This window comes from Bubalus kerabau, chromosome 22 (genome assembly GCF_029407905.1).
Source record: "Bubalus kerabau isolate K-KA32 ecotype Philippines breed swamp buffalo chromosome 22, PCC_UOA_SB_1v2, whole genome shotgun sequence".
Lineage (NCBI taxonomy): Eukaryota > Metazoa > Chordata > Mammalia > Artiodactyla > Bovidae > Bubalus > Bubalus kerabau.
The window spans coordinates 47550031-47576688 of record NC_073645.1 but is presented as its reverse complement, the minus strand read 5'-3'; the positions used below and the strand labels follow the sequence as shown (position 1 = coordinate 47576688).

Genomic DNA, 26658 nt, shown 5'->3' with positions numbered 1-26658 from the left:
CCTTCTCTTCCTCCTTCCATTGAGCGGCTCGTCTTTCCAAGGCTCTCCTCACCACCACCACCCCGCTTTGCTCAGTGGTTTGACCCATCCCGATAGGTCGCTGGGTCTGGGTGTCAGTGCGCATGCGCGAGCTTCGGCGCCGGCCCCTGGATCCCCCACCGCGGGTACAGGTGACCAGTAACTGGGGGCGGGGGCTTGGACTGTCGTCGTGGCAACGCCGGCCACGTGGTAAGGGGGCCGCCCTCGGGTCTGCGCTGAGCGTCGCAGCCCGGCAGCCTGCAGGCGGAAACCCTGAGAGTCCGCCCCGGCGTGGGCGCTTGCTCAGCGCCTCGCCAGCCCCGCCAGGTAGGTGTCGCTTGTGCACGGTACCGGCGAAGACACAAGACTTCCGCTTACGCACGGGGACCCGCCGTAAGCACCCCTTAGGTCGCTGCTGGCCTGGGTGGACGCTGGGCCGTGGTGCGCGGTCCCCGAAGGGAAAGAAGGTCGCGGGACCAGAGTAGATGCCCCAATCCGGCAGGCGTTGCCCAGCACAGTCGGTGGCACAGCCTTGTCCGTAATCAGTGAATGCGATCCTGATACCTGCCCTTAGCCCACTGTCCTTAAGCGCATTTCTCGATCTGAAGGTTTCTTTAAAATCACGCATCAACCTCATCGGCTTTCGGGCAAGTTGTTGGTTCAGTCGCTAAGTTGCGTCCAACTCGGGGACCCCCATGGACTGCAGCAAGCAAGGCTTGCAATGCAGGAGACTCAGGTTGGATCCCTGGGTAGGGAACGTCCCCCTGGAGAAGGAAAGGAGTACCCATTACAGTATTCTTGCCTGGAGAATTCTATGGACAGAGGATCCTGGCCCATGGGGTCTCAAAGAGTCAGACACGACTGAGGGACTGACACTTTCACTTAGGGCTTTCCTGGGGGCTCAGACAGTAAAGGATCTCCCTTCTATGTACTAGACCTGGATTTGATCCCTGGGGTCGGCAAGATCCCCTGGAGTCGGCAAGATCCCCTGGAGTAGGAAATAACAATCCACTCCAGTATTCTTGCCTGAAAAATCCCATGGATAGAGGAGCCTAGCAGGCTATAATCCATTGGGTCTAAAAAAACCGGACATGACTGAGCAATTAACACTTTCAGGGCCTGTGGGGATATCTAAAGGACAGACCTGAGCCCATTTTGAGAAAACACGGTGGAGAGGACTTTGGTAAACTAGACAGTGTGTACCCAGCAGCTCTGCAAGTTGTGGCCAAGTGGAAAAGTCGGCCAGTGTTCTCAGTTCTCACTTTGCAAGAAAACCTGGCGTGCTGGACTTTTACCAGAAAACATGATTTGTAAAACTTGTGCCAAATAAAAGTCATCTACCAGTCAGATTTATCTCGTAGACTGCCAGTTTGCAGCCTGTTAATGTTATTTGGGGGAAAAAAGTCACTAGAGAAGACATCAGCTTTCTGAGAGCGAGGTCTATAGTTTTCCTTTTTTTTTTCTGTAAAATGAGCAGAGTAGGTGGGAAGTGCAATTGCAAAAAAGGAATGAGCTGTCCCTGACTCTGTTGCCCCCTTCGCCTCTGGCCCTCGATCTTTCCCGGCAACAGGGTCTTTTCCAATGAGTTGGCTCTTCGCATCAGGTGGCCAAAGTAATAGAGCTTCAGCTTAAGCATCAGTCCTTCCAGTGAATATTGAGGGTTGATTTGGTTTAGGATTTACTGGTTTGATCTTGTAGTCCAAGAACTCTCAAGAGTCTTCTCCACCACAGTTTGATCATAGGAATTCTATTTTTAATGTCTTGAGGAACATACTGTTTTGTAGTTTGCAAACTTTCCTCAATAAGCATGTAGGGCTTTAATAAGTTCAGTTCAGTTCAATCGCTCAGTCATGTCCGACTCTTTGCGACCCCATGAGTCGCAGCATGCCAGGCCTCCCTTTCCATCACCAACTCCCAGAGTTCACTCAAACTCATATCCATCGAGTCAATGATGCCATCCAGCCATCTCATCCTCTGTCGTCCCCTTTTCCTCATGCCCCCAATCCCTCCCAGCATCAGAGTCTTTTCCAATGAGTCAACTCTTCACATGAGGTGGCCAAAGTACTGGATTTTCAGCTTTAGCATCATTCCTTCCAAAGAACACCCAGGGCTGATCTCCTCCTTGCAGTCCAAGGGACTCTCAAGAGTCTTCTCCAACACCACAGTTCAAAAGCATCAATTCTTCAGCGCTCAGCTTTCTTCACAGTCCAACTCTAGCATCCATACATGACCACAGGAAAAACCATAGCGTTGACTAGATGGACCTTTGTTGGCAAAGTAATGTCTCTGCTTTTCAATATGCTATCTAGCTTGGTCATAACTTTTCTTCCAAGGAATAAGCGTCTTTTAATTTCATGGCTGCAGTCACCATCTGCAGTGATTTGGGAGCCCAAAAAAATAAAGTCTGACACTGTTTCCACTGTTTCCCCATCTATTTCACATGAAGTGATGAGACCAAATGCCATGATCTTCATTTTCTGAATGTTGAGTTTTAAGCCAACTCTTTCACTTTCTTCTTTCACTCTCATCAAGAGGCTTTTTAGTTCCTCTTCACTTTCTGCCATAAGGGTGGTGTCATCTGCATATCTGAGGTTATTGATATTTCTCTCGGCAATCTTGATTCCAGCTGGTGCTTCTTCCAGCCCAGCGTTTCTCATGATGTACTCTGTATATAAGTTAAATAAGCAGGGTGACAATATACAGCCTTGACGTACTCCTTTTCCTATTTGGAACCAGTCTGTTGTTCCATGTCCAGTTCTAACTGTTGCTTCCTGACCTGCATATAGGTTTCTCGAGAGGCAGGTCAGGTGGTCTGGTATTCCCATCTGAGAGGGGAAAAGCCTTTCTTTGTGCCTTGGGATTAGTCCCCAGTGTTGAGCTCATGGTCAGAGTGTGAGTTGGAGCAGTGAATGTGAATAAATGGACTACCCATGGTTTTTGTCCTTCAAGAAAATCCAGTACTGACCCCGGGGAACTTCACTCAGTCAGGGACTAGATTGCCAACCCACTGGCTCACCTTCAGCTCAACTCAGAATTTATCTTTTTTTTTTTTTTTTACTGGAATATAATTGCTTTACAATATTGTTTTGGTTTCTGCTGTACAACAGCATGAGTCAGCTATATGCATACATATATCCCCTCCCTTCTGAGCCTCCCTCGAACCCCTCCCCCCACCACCACCCCACCCCTCTGGGTAATGACAGAGCTCCGAGCCGAGCTCCCTGAGCTTACAGCAGCCTCCCACTAGCTACGTGTTTTACACATGGTAACGTATGTATGTGAATCGCAATCTCCCAGTTTACCCCACCCTCCCTTCCCCCCATGTCTGTCCACATGTCTGTTTTCTACCTCTGTGTCTCTCTTCCCGCCCTGGAAATAGGTTCATCTGTACCATTTCTCTAGATTCCACATACATGCATTAATATTTGATATTTGTTTTCCTCTTTCTGACTTATTAATGCTCCACTCTGTATAACGGAGTCTGGAGTTTATCTTAAAGGAGCAGAGAGCTGGTAGCATATGCTTGGGAGACCGGGCCTGGGCTCCAGGCCTGGGTTACATTTTATGATTACCTCTGCCAACTCCTGTGCTGTGCAGCCTGAGCACATTACTCAGACCTTCAGAGCTTTAGTTTCCTCCTCTGTAAAAAAGGAATAATACTCCCTTCTTTGCTGGTTTAAATGAGAATTGAAATCTTGCCTGTAAGATGCTTAGCCCCATAAATTATACATGTAAGTGCCAGATGAAAGGGCAGCTGCTTTTATTGCTAATACTCAAAGCAGCAGAACATGGGTTAAAAGTATGGATTTGAGACGTGGCTCTCTTACCAGCAAAGAGCCCTTAATCAAGTCAGTTCCCTGTCTCTTTAAGGAAAAGTGGCCATTCCCCATGCTCCAGACATTGCTGAGTACACCTAAAGTGTTGTTTTCCCACAGTGTGAACAAGTATTTGCTGAGCATCTACTATGGGGAAGAAAGTGCCCCAGGGAAACTGTTGGTTCAGAGGCCCAGACCTGTTTCACAGATTCAAGAACAGAGACCAAGAGAAGAACAGCGTAGACCAGAACCCAGGCTTCAGCCCCCCGGCACAAGGTTCTTCCACACCACCAGGCCTCTTGCCAAAGTCCGAAGTAACTCACATACAAACCTTCTTGCATAAAAGCCTGAGAAGACCCCATTCTCCCCTTCCTGTTCCAGGCTTACTCCTGTTGATGCAATGCAGGTAACTGGTGTCAACTGAAAAAAAATTTTTTTGTTTTAAACTTTATTTATTGATAGCTGCTCTGGATCTTCCTTGCTGCGCACAGGCTTCCTCTAGCTGCGGTGCACAGGCTTCTCATTGATTGTTAACCGCTGGCCCAGCAGGGACCCCTCCCTTGTTGAGAAGGGGTCTGTGGACCTTTCTCTGAGCCCTTGGATTCAGCCCTGGGCTGGATTTGCCTAGTAGTTCAGTGACTGGTACCTGTCAGCTGTGAGAGTAGATGTGGAGGAGAATCAATTCTCTGCACAGTCTCAGCTTTAAACCTTCAGTTACTAAGAAGAGTAGCAGCGTGTTGGCATGACTGAGTGCACGTGTCCGTTGATCTGTCTCTCGGTGAACTTGGTGATAGGGGTTCTGGGGTGGCCGGGAAGCTTCAGCGGTGGCTCCTCTTAGTTCTACCTTAGAGATGCGTAGAGCAATGGCAGAGAAGGGCCAAGGGCAGTATTTGATTTTTATTTTTCAAGTCCTGCAGCCCATCTCATGGAAGTTCTAAGCAGTCATTATCCAGAAGGCGTCGGTTTTATTACCCGAGAGAACCACAGAGTAGAACCCAGAAGAAATATTTTCCTTATTTGCAGTGAATAGATTTGGTTTGCTCTCACATGTTTTTATTATCCAACTAAGGCTTCCCAGGCGGCCCAGTGATACAGAATCCACATGCTAATGCAGGAGACTCAGGTTCAATCCCTGGGCCGGGAAGATCCCCTGAAGAAGGAAATGACAGCCCACTCCAGTGTTCTTGCCTGGGGAATGCCATGGACAGAGGAGCCTGGCGGGCTATCGTCCATGGGGTCACAGAAAAGTCAAGCATGATTTAGTGACTACATAACAACAGCTGGGTAGCTGTCATTCATTATCTCCTTTGAGTCACTCTGTGCCTTGGGAGGGCAGAGGGTATTCCCATTTAACAGGGGCAAAAACAAGATCATGTCGTGGCCAGTCAAGCTGGGACCAGAACCCGACTCCCTTGGCCCTTAGTTCTGTGCTTGTTCGGTGACCCTGCACTCCCCTCCTTATGTTGCCCCAGAGAGAAAAGGGAAGAAAAAGAGCAAGCAGAACAGTACATCCATCAACAAGACATCTCCATTGCTGCTAAGTCCAGACTCCATAACGGGGCCAGACGAGGCCATCTCCCCACTCTCCCCTGCACACTCCAGCCGCCCCAGGCCTCTCCCCACCCCCCAGGCTTGAACCTGTGCAGCCTCCAGTCTGAACATGATCCTCCAGGAACATCGGGTCCTCCAGGAAGCATTCTGGGCTCTGCATGGGTGAGGATGTGGGTCCCACTGCTCTAACAGAGAACCGATAACATTGGCTGAAACAGGAGAGAACGTTTCTTTCCTCTGATGTAAACACTCTGGCTGAGTGGTGGCTCTGCCATGCAAAGAGGTCCTGCTCCTTGCATCACCCCCAGGGCAGGACCCTGCAGCTCTTACTGGCCAACCCCATCTATCCTCCGCCTGGCAGGGAGGCAGGAAGGGAAGGGCAGGAACGGCACTTCCTGTCCAGGTGGGACCGGAAGTGTGTGCATCACTTCCACTTCCATCCTCTGGACCAGCACCTCCTCACCTGACGACATCCATCTGCACGTATTTGTCCCAGGCATCCATGTGCCCGAGGTTATGAAGGGCTCCCGTCTGCGAGGAAGGAGGGAGGAATGGATATCTGGGGATCCGGTAGATTCCCCTTGCTCAGTGAACCAGAGTCTCCCTGGTGCTTGCACTTGAGTCACGCCTGCCTTCTCCCCTGGGGAAGCCCCAGGCCCTTTTCTATTGTTCAGTCACTAATCATGTGCGATTCTGCAGCACCCCAGGCTTCCCTGTGCTTCACTCTCCCGGAGTTTGCTCACACTCATATCCATCGAGTCCGTGATGCCATCCAACCATCTCATCTTCTGTCACTCACTTCTGCCACCTAGTGGCATACATCCCTGAACCCCCAGATTGGGGGGTGTGTCAGCCAGGGTTCAACAGAGAACAGTAGGGGATATAATCAGGAGACTTGGTGCAAGGAATCGCCTTGCACAGCTGTGGGGGCTGGTGAGGAAAGGCTGGAATCCACAGAGCAAGCCGACGGGAAGGGCAGGCTCGGGCACTACCTGCGGCTGCGGCCGCAGTGGAATTACCTTCTTCCTCAAGGAAACCTCAGTTCTGCTCTTTAGGCCTTCCTAGTGACTGAAGCAAGCCCTCCCTGGTGACCTAGGATCACCTCTTTTACTAAAAGCCAACGAATGGTGAGTGGATCACCTCTCCAGAGTACCTGCCCAGCAACACCTAGGTTAGCATTTCTGAATAAATGGGGAAAACGAGCCCGGCCAAGTTGGCACCTAAGAGTGAGCATCCCGGAAAGGGGGATTTCTGGTTTCTGTGTTAGACGCATGGTGAGTAATTTCAGGAAATGATAGACACGATGCTGCTGCCTCTTTCCCCAAGTCCCCCCGCTCTCCAGCTAACTGCTGGAAAGCAGCAGTAATTGAACTTGGCTTCATAATTATTATTAGTTCACCCAGGATTGGTTGCTTAGATACAAAGCAATTCATTTGGAGCCAGAGTTTCCTAAGATGTCCCATAGATGTTATAAGTTTCCAGAAATATGTTCAGTGATTATTTATTAGTAATGGCTCCCAGCGTTAACCCACTTCTGCTCCAAACAATATACTCTCTTTGACTGTTATCAACCACTGTATATTAATTAAGTAATTGCTAGTCTAATGCTACTTGTGGGATGTAATCTGCGTTTCCAGCAGAGTTTGTTCTGCAGGTCTTCGGTGGCTTTTGAGACCTTTGGGTGGTTATAATGTGCTTCTTCCTCCTTTGATACAAGAGGAATTTAATGTTTATTGTAAAAATAAAATTGGATGATACAGAAAGAGATAGAGGAGAAAATAATCACCCTAACCTAGCAGCAAAGAATATTCTTTCATGTCTATGTGTATATAAAATCTGTAAAATCACACATGTTATGTAATTCTGTATCCTGCCTTTTTAAACTTAACATTATTTTGTGATTAAATAACCCATGTAGTAAGTTGTTTATGGGTATTTTAGTGATTTTTTTTGTAGACTTGTACCATGATTTATTTAGCCATTCTCTCCTTGTTGGACATTTACATTGTTTCTAATTATTTGCAATTATAAGGCATAATGCTAATGCTAATGCTAAGTCACTTCAGTCGTATCCAACTCTGTGCGACCCCATAGACGGCAGCCCACCAGGCTCCCCCATCCCTGGGATTCTCCAGGCAAGAACACTAGAGTGGGTTGCCATTTCCTTCTCCAATGCATGAAAGTGAAAAGTGAAAGTGAAGTCGCTCAGCTGTGTCTGACTCTTAGTGACCCCATGGATTGCAACCTAACAGGCTCCTCTGTCCATGGGATTTTCCAGGCAAGAGTACTGGAGTGGGGTGCCATTGCCTTCAGGATACGAACTTGCAGCTAAGTTTTGAGGATCTAATGAATAGCGTGGTGGTTATAATCAACAATATTGTATTATCAACTTCAAAGCTGCCAAGAGACTAGATCTTAATTGCTCTTACCACAGAAGAGAAATGATAATTTTATGAAGTGAAGAGATGTTAGCCAGTGTTACAGAGGTAATTGTGTCACAATGTATAAATGTATTAAATCACACTGTACACCTTAAACTTGCCCTATGTTCTATGTCAATTAAAAAAAAAAAGAATACCAGGATGAACACCTTTATGTTAATCTTTGCACACATTTATGAGTATCATCTTAGAATTTATTCTAAAAGTGAAACTATAGGAAGAAAGGGTATGAAGTATGTACGCCTTTTGATATATATCAACAGGCTTTTTTCCCAGGTTTCTCAAAAATTTTTGAAAGATTATCTCATGGTACTTGACCACATTGTAAAACATATGAGAAGAATCAATATAATCATTTCCTAAAGAGCTTATAAGCAACTGAGTAGATTTATCAAGAAATGGAAGTAATTATTCCTTTTCCTTAGAAGATACTCATTTCTCTTATTTATTATTGATTCAACCCAGAATTTGCATCACTCTCTTCTGTGAGTCTCTCAAGTGATATCAAGTGCCAGCCTGCTGTCCGCGGGCCTTATCGGCGATAGGGTCTTCAGAAGGAACAAGCCCATAAATGCCAAGTCACTGTGGGGGAGGGAGAGGCCAGCCAAGCTGCTGCTGATTACCTGCGCCCCACGCCCTCCCGGCCCACTGACCCTGCTCAGGAAGAGCCTTGGAGATCGAGTTAACATCCCCTTTCCCTCCCCGTAGCACCCTGTAAGGACTGCCAGGCCATAATGAAGGTTCTTTTGCTGAAAGACCCCAAGGAGGACGACTGTGGCCAGGACCCCTACGTCAGGGTAAGTGCTTGGCACACCCAGTCCCAGAACGCCTGGCCCTGCCTTGTGTTGAAGTCAATCAAGGGTGGGGCGATCTGCTAACAGTTGAGTGGGCACAGTGTAAATTGTGAAACAGGCCCCTTTTCCTTATTTTCCAAAAAAACCCCTGCCAGCTCAAAGCTGTATCCTTTTATTTGCAGGAGCTGGGATTATATGGGCTCGAAGCCACTTTGATCCCTGTTTTATCATTTGAGTTTCTGTCTCTCCCCAGTCTGTCGGAGAAGGTAAGGTTCGCCAGCCTCTGAGCACCATCGTTTTCCAATGAGACACCTTTGGTTTCCGTGGCATTCTTCCCAACCCGAGTGGGAAGGACCTGTTGATGAGCACTTGTCTCACCATCTGGCGACGTGAACTCACCTGCCCCAGGTCTCAGCTGCTGTTGGATCCTCAGCCCGAGCCTCTCAGAGGCGGGCCTGCGGCGAGGCCCCGCCTGCCTGCTCTCAGCGGTGCAGACCCTTCCCCTTCCTCCTCTCCTGAAGGCCACACCCCCCGACCTCAGCAAAGAGCCCAACAGCTGTTGTTTCTTCCCAGGCCAGGCACCTTGGCCAGGTCCCCCAGCAGATAAGAGGAAGGGTTGGGGCTGCTGCCCCTGGGGTTGGGGCAACAGATTACAGCCAGGGACGGCCCCAGGGAAGCCCCGTCGGAACAGTTCCAGCTAAAGATTCGGTGCCCAGCAGTCTCCACCACTGTGCACCTGCCACCAGATAACCTCTCCAGGGGCTCCGTTCTGGGCACGTGGGCCGAGAGCCAGGGGCTTCACGGGATGGGTGTGCCCACCCCTGTCCACTGGGCTCCCCCCTTCCCCACCCCGCCCCCATGCTCTGCATATTGGAGTCTGCCCGTCACTCATGGAGCACCTCTCTGCTTTCTCCTTTCCGTTTGAGCTGAATGTTGAATTATTCGTTCAACATTTGGCATCTGCCCTGACTATGTGCTGTGAGGACTATGTAAGGGACCCCCATAAGCAGCTTTAACGGAAGCAGAGCTCATCATCTGAGCTCGTTGCTAGGACCCCGATGGTCAGAAAAATGCTAGAAGCAGGAGCCTGTCCGTCACCCCCAGCTAGTCTGTTTCCTGAGGGGGTGTCTGAGCTCTGTCTGAAGCTCTGGTGGTGTGGTGAGTGAGTGCTCAGGCCTGGGCACCGTGGAGACACGTGCTCAGATCACAGCTCCGGCCCTCACCTGGGCTGCTTCCTCATCCTTGACAAGCCTCTGTGTCTTAATCCAATCAAGTCTTTGCACCCATCACAGGGTGCCTTCACACGTTTGGTGCAGGAATGTGTGTAAGACAGCCCACCACCTTGCTCAGAATACATGGTCAGTAGATTTTGTCCCCATTTTTATCTTCAAAAACCAGGGCTTCAGCATGGATATCGCTCCTTGAATATTCCAGTTTATTACGGATGCAGGTCCAGTCTGCGGTCCTGCCTACACCCCAGCCACGCCCAGGCTGAGTCACATCCCCTCTGCTCCCTTATGCCTGCCACCCCGCATCACACTGACCCATCCCTCCCCAAGACTGTGAGCTGTTTGGGGGAAATGCTATGAATTTACCTGTGTGACCTTAAAGACCTGGAGTAGTTCCAGGCACATAGTGAGCTCTCATGTCTTGAGTGGATGGAAGGATGGATGGATGGATTGATGGATTTCATTTGCCTACTGCTTTTGTGAAGATGTTGAATCTTGGGCAGCGTTGAACTTGGCCATCATATAAAATTCCTCTGCCGTTGTTTGGTGTGCAGCTGTCTCATCCCGAAGGTTACGGGGGACTCATTTTCACCAGCCCCAGAGCGGTGGAAGCCGTGGAGCGGTGTTTGCAGAAAGACACTAAAGCTGAAGGTGAGGGCGGGGTCTGCTGTGAATCCCTCAGGATGTCACTCTGGTTTCTCCCGTCGGTGATGCTCAGTCTAGAAAGAGCTGCACCTCACGTTTGAAACAGCACAGTGACTTTTGGTTCAAGAAGTATTTAGGTACTGAGTTCCTTTGTGCCTGTGTTACCTGTGGAGGGAAGATGAGATGAGATTCCCTCTTCTAGGCTGTTTCTTAGCGTCCCACCCAGAATAGCGTCACCCAGGAGCCTTCTGATGGGAGCGAGCACTTCGAGGTGCCGAGTCCCCAGGAAACCGGACTTTGCTGCCTCCTAAACACCCAGACGGGTGTCAGATCTTAGGAAGGAAAAACTAGTGTTTCCTTATCTCCTAAAAGGGTGTTGAATGCCAAGTGGCCTTATGATGCTTTTTTTTTCCCAGTATTTCTTTAACCCATATTTTAAAATGTTTACTTTTGTCATAAAATGATAATGTCCTCTATAAAATTGTGTTTGTTCCTAACCCGAAATGTATCATCTCTACTTTGACCTAATGGATAAATGAGCCTTCCTATCTCAGAAGACAGTTTGTTGACTGCTTTGGTTTATGTCCCAAATAAAATCAGTTGTATCAGACAGCAGAGGATGGGGTGGATAGATAGCATCACCAACTCAGTGGACATGAATTTGAGCAAATTCCAAGAGTGAAGGACAGAGGAGCCTGGCATGCTGCAGTCCAGGGGGTTGCAAAGAGTAGGACAGTGAGTAAACAGCAGTTGCTTTATTAGAGATTTAAATCGCCTCTTTTTCACAAGCAGTAACTTTTTTCTCTAAAAGTCTAGATTTGGGGGGAATTCCCTGGTGGTCCAGTGGTTAGGGCTCAGCGCTTTCACTGCTGTGGCCGTGGGTTCAATCCCTGGTCTGGGAGCCAAGATCCCACAAGTCTCATGGCGTGGCCAAGGGAAAAAGGGTAGATTTTTATATTTTAATATCACCAAGCAAATTAATTCTTCTTTATGTTTGTTTACTAGTATTCATTAAAAATGCTTCTAGTGCCAGCTGTGGAAATGACTTAATATTTCAGGCAAGGCATACTGACACATTTGGCCAAAGTGATTTTTAAAAACTTGCCTGCAGACTATGAATAGAATATAAAAATGGATTTTAGTTTGAGATGCTGTTTCTTTATATCTGGTCATTAAAAGTTTGCCTTGCACACAAGTTTTTTAGGATAAACAGCCACAGGCAGCAGTCCAAACGCCACCGTGGTATTTGCAACTCACATCGAATTTCATGTTTTACAGTCTGGAAAAAGTCTCTGAAAGAAAAATGGAATGCTAAGTCGGTGTATGTGGTGGGAAATGCTACTGCTTCTCTAGGTAAGCAGTCAAGGCCCAAATAAAACACCAAAGAATGACTGTGATATTGTGATTATAATAAAAAATGTATATTTGGTCTTTATCCCTATTCCTGGCCCAGGCCTCCTAAAACCCTTGGAATTTCCTAAGTGACAAGATAAAAAAAGGTGTCTTTTGTTATTCATAACAGACCTTTCAGTTCCATCTGAGTTGACTTCACTGAGGTGACTTTTGGGAAGCCCTTAGACTGGGGGCTAGTTGCCATGGGAACCAGTCCTGTGATTCCAGTGGGAACTTTCAGATCCTGCCCTCCCTGCCCCCCACCTCCAGGGAGAAGAATGGTGGGGTGCCCAGAGGTTGAATTAATGACCAGTGACCAATGATTTAGTCGATTGTGCCCATGCAACGAAGCCGCCATAAAAATCCAAAGAGCCATTTCACAGAGGAGCTGGGAGGCCCAGGCCCCCCGAACCATCCCTGCCCAATGCAGCTCCTCCACCTGGCTGTTCATTGACACCCTTTGAAATACCTTCGTAAGAAGCCAGCAACAGTAAATTACACCTTTTCCCTGAGTTCTGTGAGCTGTTCTAGCAAGTGACCCAATTCAAGGAGTGGGCCGGGAGACCCTCCGACTCAGAGCCGGTCTGTCAGAAGCAGAAGCGATGACCTAGGTCTGAAGTGGGGGCAGTGTGATCTGGGGGACTGAGCCCCGGGTCCTTGGGATCTGACACTGCCTCCTTGGAGAGAGCGTCAGACGTGAGTTAGGTTGTCAGATACCCAGCTGAGAGCCGGAGAACTGCTGGGTGTGGAAAACCCACCCCCAGGGCAGCCAGCGTGCAGAGGTGTGAGTGTGGTGGAGAGCAGAGAAGGGAGGGGAACAGGAGATGTCCTTCCCCACTGACCTGACTTAGTTCATGGAGCCCCGTGGTTCACTTTAAAACAGATTCTTTTCCTTACTCAGTTTATAACAAGTAATTAGTCAACCACATAATGATCCCGATAAGGCTGCGGTAAAATAAATATATTCAGATATGGCTAAATGGCATTGAAAATCGGTTCCCATGTTTTGAGAAATACTTGGTCAGCATGTACTCAAAGGCTTTGCCAAATTATTTGTACCCTTTGGCCCACTAATCCCTTCTCTGGTAATCTATCCAAAGGTAGTAATCCCAAATAGGAGAAATGTTTTTATCAGTTCAGTCGCTCAGTCGTGCCCAACTCTTTGCGACCCCATGGACTGCAGCATGCCAGGCTTCCCTGTCCATCACCAACTCCTGGAGCATACTCAAACTTATGTCCATAGTCGGTGATGCCATCCAACCATCTCATCCTCTCTTGTCCCCTTCTCCTCCCGCCTTCAATCTTTCCCAGCATCAGGGCCTTTTCAGATGAGTCAGTTTTTCGCATCAGGTGGCCAAAGTATTAGAGTTTCAGCTTCAGCATCAGTCCTTCCAATGAATATTCAGGACTGATTTCCTTTAGGATGGACTGGTTGGATCTCTCTGCTGTCAAAGGGACTGTCAAGAGTCTTTGTGGGGGGAGGGTTGGGATACACAGCTATATCATAGTGTTACTTATGTAAAAAAAATGAAAAACCCCAAGTGTCCACGAACAGGGGAAGAGTTCAATTTAAATTATGACAGATCTGTGTGGTGGTTATGTCATTTCTTCTTTTATATATACATCTTTATTTTAAAGGGAACTTATAGGAAAGGTATCAATACAAGGCAAAGAACTTAATTTTTCCTGAACCTTTTGAGAGTAAGTTGCTAATTTGACCCCGCATCACCTAAAGCCACAGGTCTGGGGGCCGCGGGGGTGGGGGCCTGCGGGGGCGGGGGTGCCGCCGGCTGGGACCCAGCTCCCTCTCAGGTACATGATGCCTCCTCCCACCTCCCACACCAGCTTCCAAGGGGAGACACTCCGTGTCTTTGTAAAGCACCTGCCTTCGTCTCTGCACCTTTAAAAAAATGACCCTGGAACAAAAGGACTTAAATAACCATGTAAACAAATAGATGTTGTTGTTTTCCAGTGAATAGAATTGGCCTGCATACAGAAGGAGAAACCTGTGGAAACGCAGAAAAGCTTGCAGAGTACATTTGCTCCAGTAAGTAGAGTCGGGCCCCGGTGAAGCCCGGTGCTGCTGTTGGGGGGCCTCCCAGCCAGCACCTTGGGGAAGGGCCGTCTCCTCGGTGCTGTCTTGGTAACGACACGGCTGATCTGAGTGCGTGTGCCCCTCTGCGTTCATGGCGCCTTGCATCTGCTGCTGTATCAGGTGCCTTGTATCTGCTTCCGTCTGTGCTTGTCTGAGGTTGAGCCCACTGCCCTCCACCCGCTCCACCCAAGGAGACAACTCGAACTTGACACAGAGTGAAAGGGTTGGAGACAAAACCAGGAACAGGACTTTCTGGGAATCGTAAGGGGTGGGTGGAGGCAGCAGGAGCTCCTGGGCACTGTCTGTCTGTCTGCCAGCTCTCCCGCCTGTCCTTCCTTGTGGGAGCCTCTTCCTTCTCTGAATCCCCCCCCCCCCCGAAAAGCCCACTCCTCCGTGAAAAAGCACCCCCTACCCCCTCATAAGCTCATCATTGGGCAGCACATGGGCTGAGACTTAAAACGGCACAGGTTCTAGGGAGGCTTGTATTTCAGTAGGGATTAGGCTTTGCACTAGTTATGAAATTCTCAGCTTCTGACATGAGAGTTCTGTTTGGAGCAGAACTCTCGAAGAGAAAGAACAGAGGCTCAGTGTGTCTGTAGGGCAGCCCCCACTCAAGTTGTGTGTCCCAGCCCCCCCGTGCCTGCTCCAGCTGCACACGGATGCGCACGTAAGCGTGCGTCCCTGTCATGCTGACCCCTCCCTGACGGATGCGTGCATCAGACACCCACGTGAAGGGTGGCGTCTCACCTTCTGTTACTGAGGGGATCAGGGCTGTGCCCCTCGAGGTCAGGGGCTGTGGCCCTGTCCTTTGAGGACCAGATGCAGGCGGCTGTGCGGGCCCGTCCTCTGCCCATCGTAACATGAGAGCGGCCGTAGACCACGTGCTGGGCTCTGACCCGGGGCCGTGGTGTACAGGCCCTCTCTAGAGCTTCCCTGGGCTCTGACCCGGGGCCACGGTGTACAGGCCCTCTCTAGAACTTCCCTGGGCTCTGACCCTGGGCCACGGTGTACAGGCCCTCTCTAGAGCTTCCCTGGGCTCTGACCCGGGGCCTCGGTGTACAGGCCCTCTCTAGAGCTTCCCTGGGCTCTGACCCGGGGCCACGGTGTACAGGCCCTCTCTAGAACTTCCCTGAGCTCGGAGACAGGGCCAGTTGGTTGCTGATGCCCAAGGTGTTGCTGTGAGTTTGTCCAGGAGAGGGTTTTTTCTTCTGTGTCCCTGGTGTTGGCATCGGGGTGGGCAGGGAGGGCAACACCTTAACCGGGAACTTGGACGGCTTCTGGGGCCATTTTGTGTGGGGCGTGGTGTGTTGGAACATTTGTTCTCCAGGTGGCGCTGGCCTGTCTCGGTCTTCCCTGCTGTCAGGAGCCAGTGCCGTTGGTGAAGGGCTCGGGCTTGTGTGTTTCTGTTGACCCCGGGAGGCACTCCTGCAAGAGTCCTGGGTCATCCCCTTCCCGTGGGCCAGGCCTCCTGGCGCTCAGGCAGCAGACGGTGGGTTTCGCAGGTTCCCATCCACCCTCCCTTTCCCGCTCCTCTTTTATGAAAGATCGTATTTCCTCTTTGCTGCGTCACTGTCACTGTTGGCGTTGAGGGCTGGGCATTACTGGGTGGTCAGCGTGGCCCTGGCGCCTCTCCACCACCGTCCACTGTGGTCCACTGTGGGAGCCACATGTGCCTGTTTAAATTAATCAAAATGAAAAAACAAAAAACCTGTTTCTCCCGTCACACGGAGCACAGGCCACAGCTCAGCCACCCCTCTCGGCTCAGGGCACCGCAGGGACAGCCCGGGTGCCCCAGGGTCGCCCAGCGTGCTGTTTGGCAGGCTTGTCGAAGCTCCGGGGGGCTCGTGACCATCCAGGGTCCCATAGCTCCGAGGGGACAAGCGGGAGGACGGACTCCACACGGCTCGACCAGCGTTCACCTGTGGGTCCTAACGAACCTTCAGTTCCCAACTAGAATCATATCTAAATGAGAATTCATCCTGACTGATAAGAACTTGCCCCTGGTTTCTCCTAGATGTTAATGATTTTCTCGGAAGTCAACTCTGAAGCTTGATCTTAAAAGGCAAGAATGCACTTTCAGTGCTTGGAGTAGAAAGGCCAGTTCATAGTTACTGCTTATTTGTTTGATTGAAACACTTCTTTACTCCGTGACGGGCAGTGTTAGAGCACTTAAAGCCATCACCTCGGTGATCTGGTAGTTTCTTGTTCTGATGGACAGGTCTTCCCTCCCAGGGTGACCCTGCTGGCGGAAAAGAAAGGATGAGTGAAGTGGTCAGAGGTAGAAGATGACTCTTAACAGTGTCTTCTGAGAGAAAGAGAAGGAGGGGAGGGCGTCAGAGGCAGGCATTGTGCAGGTTATTTATTGATTTTTAATCTCCCTGGATTATAGTTGATTGGTTACTCAGGTTATTTGAACTGTCCCCCTGGACTTGCAGCTGAGCTGACCGACAACTTGTTCCTGCCGACCTGTCCACTTCCTGGGCTCTCCTTCACGCGCCCACCCCCACCCAGCCTCATCATCCTGATTATCCACCATTTAGTGCCCGCTGCTAGCAGGCCTGAGAGGGCACAGACCTGCAGGCCATTAGAGTTTCACAGACACGCGTCTCCTCCAGCGAAATGACATTTACACACACCCTCTCATTACCCACATCGCCTACAGAGACTGAAGCCCCCGCCCCGGCCAGGTAGCGCGCGCTCAAGGACTTTCCGCACAGCTGCCGTCTTCTGCCCAGCAGGCCAGGCCCCCTTCCTGTCAAAGGAGCGCAGAGCATCCGAGCCCCGAGGTTCACCATCCTGTGTGGGATTAGACTCCTGCCAGGCCCTGGTCGCTCCCTGTCGTCCCAGGGAGACCTCACTGCTCACCTCTGCAGAACACTCAACCAGCTTTCACACTGGCCTGTTTAGCTGAGCTCATCCCAGAAAGGAATTTTTTAAATTCATTCATTCGTTGTTTTCCATAAACGATCTTACGACAAAGAGGAAGAGTAGTGTGGTCGAGCAGTGCCCTGGTGGGAGATGCCATCAGTTTCCATGGTGATGAGATGGGCCGTGGGCGTCATTCCCCCAGAGGCTGTGAGGCTGTTTGCCGTCAAGCCTCCACTCTTGGGGAGGATTCTGACACCTGACGGCGCATCAGTTTTGTTGGGAGCTTCTGTCTCCATGGTGTCTCCACAATTCTGCAAATAGAGGCCTCCAGCTGATTCTCCCAGAGCAGAGATGTACGCAGGGGCAGGAGGCAGGGCCGTTCTGAGCAGGCTGGGCTCCCCCCAGCGTCCCTCAGCCCCTGAGGCACCTGGCCTGGCGGCCGCCATCCCCACCATAACAGAAGTGGCCCTGCAGCTGGTCTCTGCTGGGGCGGCTGCACGTCCATCGTCCACGCTCAGCTCCCATTTGCTGCCTGCCCGTGGAGCCCAGGTTCCAGCTACTTCCCTCCCAGCCGGTCCCCTCTGGAGGCAGAGACTGTTACTCTGGGGCCAGTACTGGGCCTGACCTCTGACCCAGCTCTGCACGCTCACCGCTGCCCGGGGCCACCAGGGTGGGAGGGGCTTCGGAAGCTGGGGGTACCACAGCCCCAGGCACGCATGGGTGTTAGTGTTCCACATGCTGCCCCCCACCCCACCATGACCCCGAGAGCTTCCTCCACTCAGTCCTGGAACCGACCTGACCCAGGGCGGGGCCTGGGGCTGCACCTCCCACACCCCTGACACGTTACCCCTGGCCTGTCTACAACGCCCGCCTGTTTACTCGCAGGGGAGCCTTCAGCACTGCCTCTTCTGTTTCCCTGTGGAACCCTCAAGAGAGAGATCCTGCCAAAAATGCTCAAGGACAAAGGTGACCGAATGCACTGGCCCTCTGGGCCATGCCTGCCCCGGTCTGTCCGGGGTCTCGAGAGCCCGCCTGCGCAGTGACAAAGTGTCACCCCAGAGCCCTCGAGGGAGGGCAAGGCTGCGCTGGGCCATTGGGCCAGGAGGTGGGCGCCCCTCATGTTAGGTTCAGGGTGCAGGCACCTTCCTGCTTCAGATGCGCTCCCCACCAACCCGCTCAGCTCAGCTGGGGGCTGGCAGGGGGCCCAGAGCCCTCACCAGGACCGCGGTGGCGGTAGGGTGGCCGGGACCCCCGGGTGGGCACACAGGGAAGCCGGTCTTCAGGGAGAGCCGATCTCATCAAGCACGGGGTGGCCTGCAGCTCAGCTGACCTAGACCTGCTCTCGCTCCAACCCTGGGCTCCATCCCAGGGTGCCAGGGACCGAGCTGTCTGGGCCCCCGAAAGCTCGTGGCCGCTGACGCCCCAGGCTTACAAACCCCCATGCGGTCTGCCTCCAGCCCTGGCCCGCAGGATGGGAGTCCACGCGGACAGCAGCCATGGCGGGAGTGGCCAGGGCCAGGCCTGTGGACAGTTCACATAGATGCAGGGACAAAAGGAATCCCTGGTCCCGAGGGGGGCTGAGGCTTCGGGACCCCATCCTTCTCTGTCATCTCCACCTCTTGCACCATGTGACCGCTCCGCAGCATCAGGTGGGGTGCGGAGGGCCGGCCCAGCCCCCGCCCCTCGGTGCCCGGCCACTTGTTCCGGGAGGGTTGTGTGGCCCTGGGGGGCCTCTACTAACGGTGCCCTGTGGTCCGTTCCCGGCACAGTAAAGTGTGTCTCCTGGTCTCCATTGTGTCCAGGGATCCCCTTGGAGAGTGTAACCGTCTACCAGACTATTCCACACCCAGGGATCCAGGGGAACCTCACCAGCTACTACACCCAGCAGGTGCGTGCCGCTTCCCGGTTGCTTGGGCCGGGGGCCCCCGGGTGGCACAGGCAGGGTTGAGGGGCGCCAGCCTCCCGACGCTGGTTCTGCTGTCCATTGCAGCTTGTGACTCGCGGTGGGGGGCGGGGAGTGTCCCATCTTTTGGTTCCATCTCTGTATCTGGGAAGTAGGAACAGACCCATCTGGTAAGGTTTTTCAAGGGTTAAAGGAGATAATTTACACAAAGCCCTCTGCGTAGCATTCAAGACTGAGAAAGCCCGGGGTCAGCAGTGGCCTTGACACAGTTCCTCGCCGTGGGGCAGTGGTGGAGCTGCAGGGCAGGGGCTAGAGAGGGGTGAGGTGCACACCAGGCGGGCCCACGGGGTGGGGCGTGGTCTGGGTCGACCTGGGGAGGCAGCGGGAACCTTTGCAGGCTTCAGGCAGAACAGTGCTCGGCTTTTGTGGGGTTGATGGGAGCTTTCCACGTCTGCACCCAAGAAGACGCCTCCCCTTCCTCTCCCAGGACAGGCTTCCGAATGCCTTGCTGGCCTGAGAGGCCCTGTTAGCACCAACCAGAGCAGAGAGGCCCAATGGGCCCATCTGTCTGCTCCATCTCCAGAAGGCACGGAGAGGGCCAGGGAGCAGGCTCGCTGCTGTCTGACTTGATCGGTGCTCTTTGGCCACAGGAGCTGGAGGCGCTGTCCACTCGCCTGGGTGCTGGGTCCCCGGTGCCTGTGTCCTCTGGCCGGGCAGACGCAGACCGAAGGCGGCAGAGTGCCCAGGAAACAGCACCCAGCCTCCCCCGGGCTCCATCTCTAGGGAGCCCAGGACCCAAACCAGTGGGAACCCTTCTGCTGCGAATGCCCCCGGGCTATCCCGGGGTGCACCCTGGGCTCCAGGAGTGATGGTGACCAGCTGGGGAGCATCTCTCAGTGAGGACCCTCCTGCTGCGAATGCCCCCAGGGTGCACCCTGGGCTCCAGGGGTGGTCACCATCTGGGGAGCATCTCTCAGTGGGGACCCTCCTGCTGCGAATGCCTCCAGGCTGTTCCAGGGTGCACCCTGGGCTCCAGGGGTGATGGTGATTGGCTGGGGAGCATCTTTCTCCTCAGCCCCTAGCAAGGGACTGACTCTGTTCTCCCCTCTCCAGGGTGTTCCCGCCAGCATCACATTTTTCAGTCCCTCTGGCCTGACACACAGTCTCCAGCATATTCAAGAGTTATCTGGTGACAGCATTGGCCAAATTAAGGTAAGATATTCAGTGGGCTTTTGATCTTTTTCTTTCAGATTCTTTTGTTTGTTTGTTTTAGCTTTTACTAATTATCCTAGAATTTCCATGCGAAGTCAAAGCACTCCTGACCTCGCAGAGTCCCTGATGGCAGCTCTGGAGAAAAGGCAGGGCTGGACTGTCCTGCGGTCCAGGGGTCAGGCCTCTGCACTTCCACCTCGGGGAGTTCCACCCCTGGTCCAGAAGTCCTCGTGCTGTGCAGCGCGGGCATCAGGACTCCCGGGCCCCTGCGCACAGCTCACAGCACCGCTTCCTGGCTGGTGCTCTTGGACAAGTTACTTAATCTCTGTGAGCCTGTGCAGCGTGAGGACAATTAGCCCTTTGTGGTCTTTGTAGACATGCACATGGTCTTCCCTGATAGGTCCATTGAAAGAATTAAGTCAAGCCCTTAGCTCAAGGCCTGGCTCAGTTATGAGCATGCTTCCCCTTGTTTCCCATCTGTCTTGAAATTATCTATTCTAAAATCCTTTCTCCTTTTTGTGGTTTTTAACTCAAAGGATTTCCATTCGTACTCTTTAGGAGTTGGCAAGTAATCACAGCCCTGTAATGGGGATGCTCTTAAAGGGCCCGAGGGGGACTGGGGAGGGGCTGCTGGTGTGACTGGGAGCCCCCAGCACAGGCCCCAGCACACCAGGGGGTCGGGACTGTCTCTGCCTTATAGACTGGTTCCCCACTCCCACCCCAGCCCCAGGCAGGTGCCCAGAGACAGAACACTGGCCTTAGCGCTGGGCTGTTGGGGGCCCGGTGGGGAGTGGGCTGCCCTGCTCCAGGGGCCCCGTCCACAGCCTGGGTCCAGCCCCGCGAGCTCCGTGGGTCCAGCCAGGCCCCTGGTGGTGAGTCTGACAGCAGAGCTCTCTAGATGCCCCCCCGCTCCTGTGACCAGCCCACGTCAGGGGGAATAAAAGGCTCACGTGGAAACGTCATCTTGTGACCAGATTGCTTCTGCTGAAATTATGCTTTCTATTTGCCAGTTCCCGACTTTAGGGAGTTTCTTTCTTTCTTTTTTTATTTTTTTATTTTTTTTTTGAGAAAAAAGCAGCTTTATTGAGATATAACTCACACACCATGAAATTCACTTTTTATGACTTAAACATGTACCTTTTAAAGTCTGCAATTCAGGGGTTTAGTCATTCACGGGGTTGTGGCACCATCACCCTCCCGTTCTGGAACATTTTAATACCACGAAAGAAACCGCGTGGCCATGAGAGCCACGCCCCAGCCCCCAGCCCCCAGTGGCCTTCTCCCCGTCTCTGCGGATCTCCCTGCGCTCTGGACTTCTCATACAAACGGAGTCTCACCGTATACAGCCTGCGGTGACTGGCTCGTTTCACTTAGCCCGATCGCTTCAGGGCTCACCCATGTCGTCATGTATCGGTTCTTCATTCTTCTGCGTTACCAGACAACAGTCCATTCTGTGAATATACCACCTTTTATTTATCCATTCATCAGCTGATGGACGTGTGGACTGTATCCTCTTTTGAGCCATCATGAGTAATAGCTGAACATTTAAACACAGGCTTTTGTGTGTGTGAACACGTGTTCTCATTTCTCTTGAGTGTATACCTGAGTAGAGTTGCTAGCTCATATGGTGACTTTATGTCTGATATTCTGAACAGTTGCCAAACTGTGTTCAAAAGTGGCTGTACCATTTTGCAGTCCCACCAGCAATATATGAGGATTCTAATTTCTCCATATTTTTGCCAACACTTTTTTTTTTTTTTTTTTGTCTTTATGATTATAGCCATTCTAGTGGGTATGAAGTAGTTTCTTAGTGGTTTGGGTTAGGATTTCCCTAATGACTAAAGACACTGAGCATCTTTTCATGGGCATGATGACCGTTTTGATACCTTCTTTTTTAAACATTTTTTTATATTTATTTATCTTTACTTTACAATATTGGTTTGATTTCTGTCATGCATCAACATGAATTCACCTTATGTGTACACCTGTCCCTTCGCTCTTTAATCTCTCTCCCACCTCCCGCCCCTTCCCACCCCTCTAGGTTATCACAGAGCACCAACTTGAGTTCCCTGAGTCTTACCATTTTGATATCTTCTTAAGAGAAACGTCTGTTCACATCCTTGCCACTTTTAAACTAGGTTATTTGTCTTTTTGGTATTGAGTTGTAAGAGTTCTTTTTTTTTTTTGGATGCAAGTACCGTATTAGATATATGATTTGCACAAACTTCTTCCCATTCCATGAGTTGTCTTTTTGCTGTGTTGATGGTGTTCTTTGAGGCACTGCTACTGCTGAGTCACTTCAGTCGTGTCCGACTCTGTGTCACCCCGGAGACGGCAGCCTACCAGGCTTCCCCGTCCCTGGGGTTCTCTGGGCAAGAACACTGGAGTGGGTTGCCATTTCCTTCTCCAATGCATGAAAGTGAAAAATGAAAGTGAAGTCGCTCAGTCGTGTCCGACTCTAACGACCCCATGGACTGCAGCCTACCAGGCTCCTCCGTCCATGGGATTTTCCAGGCAAAAGTACTGGAGTGGGGTGCCATTGCCCTCTCCGTCTTTGAGGCACAGAAGTTTGTTTTAACCAGTGTTCTATTTTGTTGCTATGGTTTTCATCGTGTGTCTCAGAAACCATTGCCTCGTCCCCGGTCATGAACATTCACTGCTGTGTTCTGTTGCAGTTTTAGCTCTGACATTGAGGCCTCTGATCTGTTTTGAGTTAATGTTTGTGCATGGTGTGAGGTAGGGGTCCAGCTTCAATTTTTTGCCTTAGGGAGGTCTCTTAAGGGGTAGCTGCTTTGTGGAAGGGGTGGAAGTGTGGGGGTTCCAAGAGCCCCAGCTTCTGTGCGAGCAGCCTCCTTCCTTGCCCCCCACACACCCCTGGGGAGGAGCACCAGGCCACGGCTTCCTAAGATGGTGCGAAGGCGGTATCTCGTCCTCTCTCCTGCCAGCCTGCCTGGGGAGGGGTAGATGGGGGTGCCGGGCAGGGGCTGCCATCTTCTGGGGCTCACCGTCACAGACCACTCCTGGGCAGGTCCCTGTCAGTGGTGTGATCACAGAGTGGGGTGAGATGAGCACCTTCTCTCTGCCTGAAGCTGTCAATCTTCCCATTTCACCACCCCCGCCCCAAGCCAGCACTGAGAGGCAGGGTGATTGAGCCCCTTTCACAGATGAGAAAACTGAGGATCGGAAAGGCTAAGTGACTTGCAATGACAGCTGGCAGGGGCCAGAGTCACAGCAAAACGTGGCCCAGGCCACTGAAGCTTCTAACTTAGGATAACGATGGTCCTGTGACCACCGATGGGCACCAGGTGTGGGTCTGTGCCAGGCACGGGCCAAGTGGTTACACGTGTTGCTCATCCAGCCCTTGGAGCAGCCGGATGAGCAAAGCTGTTAACCTTTCTGCTTCATGGAGGTGGGGACGGAGGCCCGCAGAGGGTAGGTCACCCTGAGGCCACTATCCTGTGGAGCTGCTGTTTGAACCTGACCCCCTGGCTCCGGGCCCCTGCCTCACAGAGAGCCCCTTTCCAGGCTTTGTTCTGTGCTCCCACCACGGAGGTCCTGACCGATTCCAGACGTCGTCCTAACAGGATGTCCGACGGGCCCTGCACCCACCTCCTCCTGCTTCCCCTCCAACCCCCAACCGAGGCCTGTGGCTCCGCTGAGACCCTTCTGTCTTCTCCCTGCAGTTCGTGGCCATCGGCCCCACCACGGCCCATGCCCTGGCCGCACAGGGCCTGCCCGTGAGCTGCACCGCGGAGAGCCCCACGCCACGCGCCCTGGCCGCCGGCATTAGGACGACGCTCCAGCCCCACACGTGCTGAGTGTGAGGCCCCGGCACCCTCCCCTGGCTGGGCTGCTGCTTCCATGTGGAGCCAGGCATTGACAGGGGCTCCCAGGAGGCCTATGCCCTCATGCTTCTGCCTCCTGCCCGAGGAGAACACCCCCTGCCCCCTGCCCAGCACCCGGGACCGGACAGGCCGTGGGGCCGGCATCAGGCCCGCAGGCACCTGGCGTCCCCCCAGGGAGGCCAGCGCGGACCCTTGCCCGGCGCGCACAGCTCCTCCAGCGGCAGGAAGGAAGCCAGACAGAGCTCGCTGGCCACTCGGGCTGACCGCGTGTCCCTGTCACTTGCTGTGTTTGGGGAAGAAGCAGATACGCCCTCGTGCTGAGCACTGACAAACCTGGCGTGAAGAATAAAGTTTGCTGTGTGTGAAGGAGTTTTATTCCTCTTGTAAAAAAGAACCTCTGGGCTTCCCAGGTGACGCTAATGGTAAAGAATCCTCCTACCCATGCAGGAGATGCAGGAGACGTGGGTTACACTGCTGGGTTGGGAAGATCCCCTGAAGTAGGAATGGAAACCCACTCCAGTATCCTTGCCTGGAGAATCCCATGGACAGAGGAGCCTGGCGGGCTACAGTCCATGGGGTCGCAAGGGTCAGACACGACTTGGCAACTCAACCACCACCACCAAGGGCTAGTCAAGACATTCAGGCAAGGCTTTATTGGGGCTCCGATGGCTACAGGAGGGAGCAAAAACAAGTAACAGTTTCACCTGCTCACTCCCCGAGGTGGGGATGAGCTGGTTGCTTATGTGGGATGAGGGTAGAGGTTCGTCCAGGGGTCAGGCTGGAGGGGGGCTTAGGTGGCCTGCCCGCCCCTGTGGGGGTGTCCAGGGCAGGGGCACGTGCAGTACCCTGTTCTTGCTCCTGACACCTTTGTATCTTCTTGTCGGTAATTTGCTCCAGCTGTGCATGCGTGCAGTTGTTTTTAGAGCCTTATAGTGTCTTTGGATTTTGTTGCTCAAGGAGACGTTTGTCCAGGTGCAAGCACTGCGGGAGAGAGTCCCGCGTCCCAGGCCCCAGCCTCAGTGCCACAGAAGACGGTCCTGTGGGCTCAGCAGTGCCTGGACTGGGTCAGCGGTCCTCTGATCACATGCTTGGGGGACAGAGCAAGGTCCGGTTGCTATAGAAGTCTCTTAATGATTCTGTACTTTTAGCTAAGGCAGGGTTGCAAGCACAAGCTCTTAGGTTTATAAGCAGAATTGAAAATTATACCTGAAACTCCTTTTAATATTGCTGAACCACAGGAATCTGCTTTAGTACCTTACTAAGTGCAATGAACCGAGTTTTCCTTCCCTTAATTTTTTTCTCCTCTTTGTATATTCTCGAGGATTGAAGCCGCAGCCCTCAGAATCTCTCTTGAGACCAGAGATGTGAACAGTGGAGGAGGCAGAAGGGAGTCTGTTGTGACCTGGGCGGAACCCTGTACACAGCTCGCTTCTAAGTGAATTTGTGCAGGACAGTGAGCTTGGAGGGAAGGGGGTACTGGGGGGTAGTAGCTGCCTTTTCGTAGAAACCAGGATAGAATTAGACAAAACTGCTACCAACAACCACTTCAGGGTTCTGGAAACTGACCTGAGTCAGGCAACAAATTGAGAAGCATTTATGCCTTCTTTAAACTTTTTAAAAAATATTTATTATTTTTATTTTGGCTGCACTGGGTCTTCATTGCTCTGCAGCATGTGGGGTTTTAGTTTGCCAACCCAGGATCAAGCCCACATCCCTTGCATTGGAAGATGGGTTCTTAACCACGGGACCACCAGGGAAGTCCCAAGGAGCAATTTATGCTTGAAAACCTGCTCTTGGGTCAGACCAGCAGGAATGGCCTCAGGCCTGGAGATGCAGCTTGCCCTGTGCACCCCTGCGGGGATCAGCAGCTTTGCCGCCCTTGGTTCGCGTGGCAGGCAGAAATCCAGGGCTTTTTCAGCTGAAGGCGGTGAACCCCGTAGGCAGTGAATGTGGAAGCCTGCAGTTTTGCTGGTCTGAGCTCGAGGTCCCAGTTGGGATGAGTAGCAGACCCCTCAGAATGTAATGGGGGCCTTGTGGGGACCAGAGTGCCCCAGGGATGCGGGCCAGGGGGGACACGCAGGGTGATGGGTGCGTCCTAAGACTGATCCTGGCGTTGGCTGCACAGACCGAACACTTGTCCCTGAGGACTGAGTAAAATAATTTAGAGAACACTGCCTTATACACGTTTTTCTCTATGATATCAAAGTGAAATAGATGAGACCCTGAATCAAGAACCGTGGCTGCACGTCAGAACCACGCACGGTGCTTCTGAAAAGGGAGCTGCTCCCCGCCCCTCGCCCGCTTCTACTTAATTGTTTCCTAGGGGAAGGCCTAAGTCACAGGCGGTTTAGAAGCCATCCAGCTGAGTCCCACCTGCAAGCACGTCGGAAAACCATCGCACCTGGTCAGGGTGCAGTCCCTGGCGGACCCTAGAAGCTGGGGGAGTCTGAGACAGGCGCTGAGCGATGGAGGAGGAGGGGAGACGGGCATCTGAAGGCAGAGGGGGAGACAAAGGCGAGAAAGTGCGGGGCCGCGGAGCAGGGAGGGTCGGGGAGGGTGAGAGTGGTGGGGGCAAGGGACAAGGACTCTGTCCACATGGAAGCCTGATGTGACCTTTTGGAGAGGTGACCAGGGTTTAAGGTGAGGCAGGACAGGTTGGGTTAAAGATGGAGATGGGTTCAGGGTTAGGAAGGGTTGCAGCCGACCTCGTCCATCAGGCACATGGGAGCCAGGCAGCGAGGGTGCGGGTTCCCGGCTGGGGCTGTGAGTGGGGAACCTGCGGGTTGGCATCTGGGCTGGGGTGAGTTTCCTGTTCACAGTTTACAAGGTGAGGGCTGAGTAGGCAAACGT

The 26658-nt window shown here is 52.3% G+C and overlaps 1 protein-coding gene across 5 annotated transcripts; it reads left to right on the top strand.

Annotated features, from left to right (window-relative positions):
• The first annotated feature begins 40 nt into the window (after window positions 1-40).
• On the top strand, window positions 41-24841 carry UROS (uroporphyrinogen III synthase). 5 transcript variants are annotated; one of them, XM_055560853.1, is made up of 11 exons: window positions 206-345; window positions 3954-4239; window positions 8534-8622; window positions 8802-8885; window positions 10403-10499; window positions 11772-11846; window positions 13858-13932; window positions 17734-17814; window positions 18651-18736; window positions 19865-19963; window positions 23647-24841. In XM_055560853.1, the coding sequence occupies exons 3-11, from the start codon at window positions 8560-8562 to the stop codon at window positions 23779-23781; spliced, it is 795 nt and encodes a 264-aa protein (XP_055416828.1). In that variant the 5' UTR covers window positions 206-345; window positions 3954-4239; window positions 8534-8559; the 3' UTR covers window positions 23782-24841. The 5 variants fall into 5 exon arrangements, with proteins under 5 accessions (XP_055416825.1, XP_055416827.1, XP_055416826.1 ...); XM_055560850.1 differs by lacking the exon at window positions 3954-4239 and having other exon boundaries at window positions 41-345; XM_055560852.1 differs by lacking the exons at window positions 3954-4239; window positions 8802-8885 and having other exon boundaries at window positions 41-345.
• Window positions 24842-26658: the final 1817 nt, after the last annotated feature.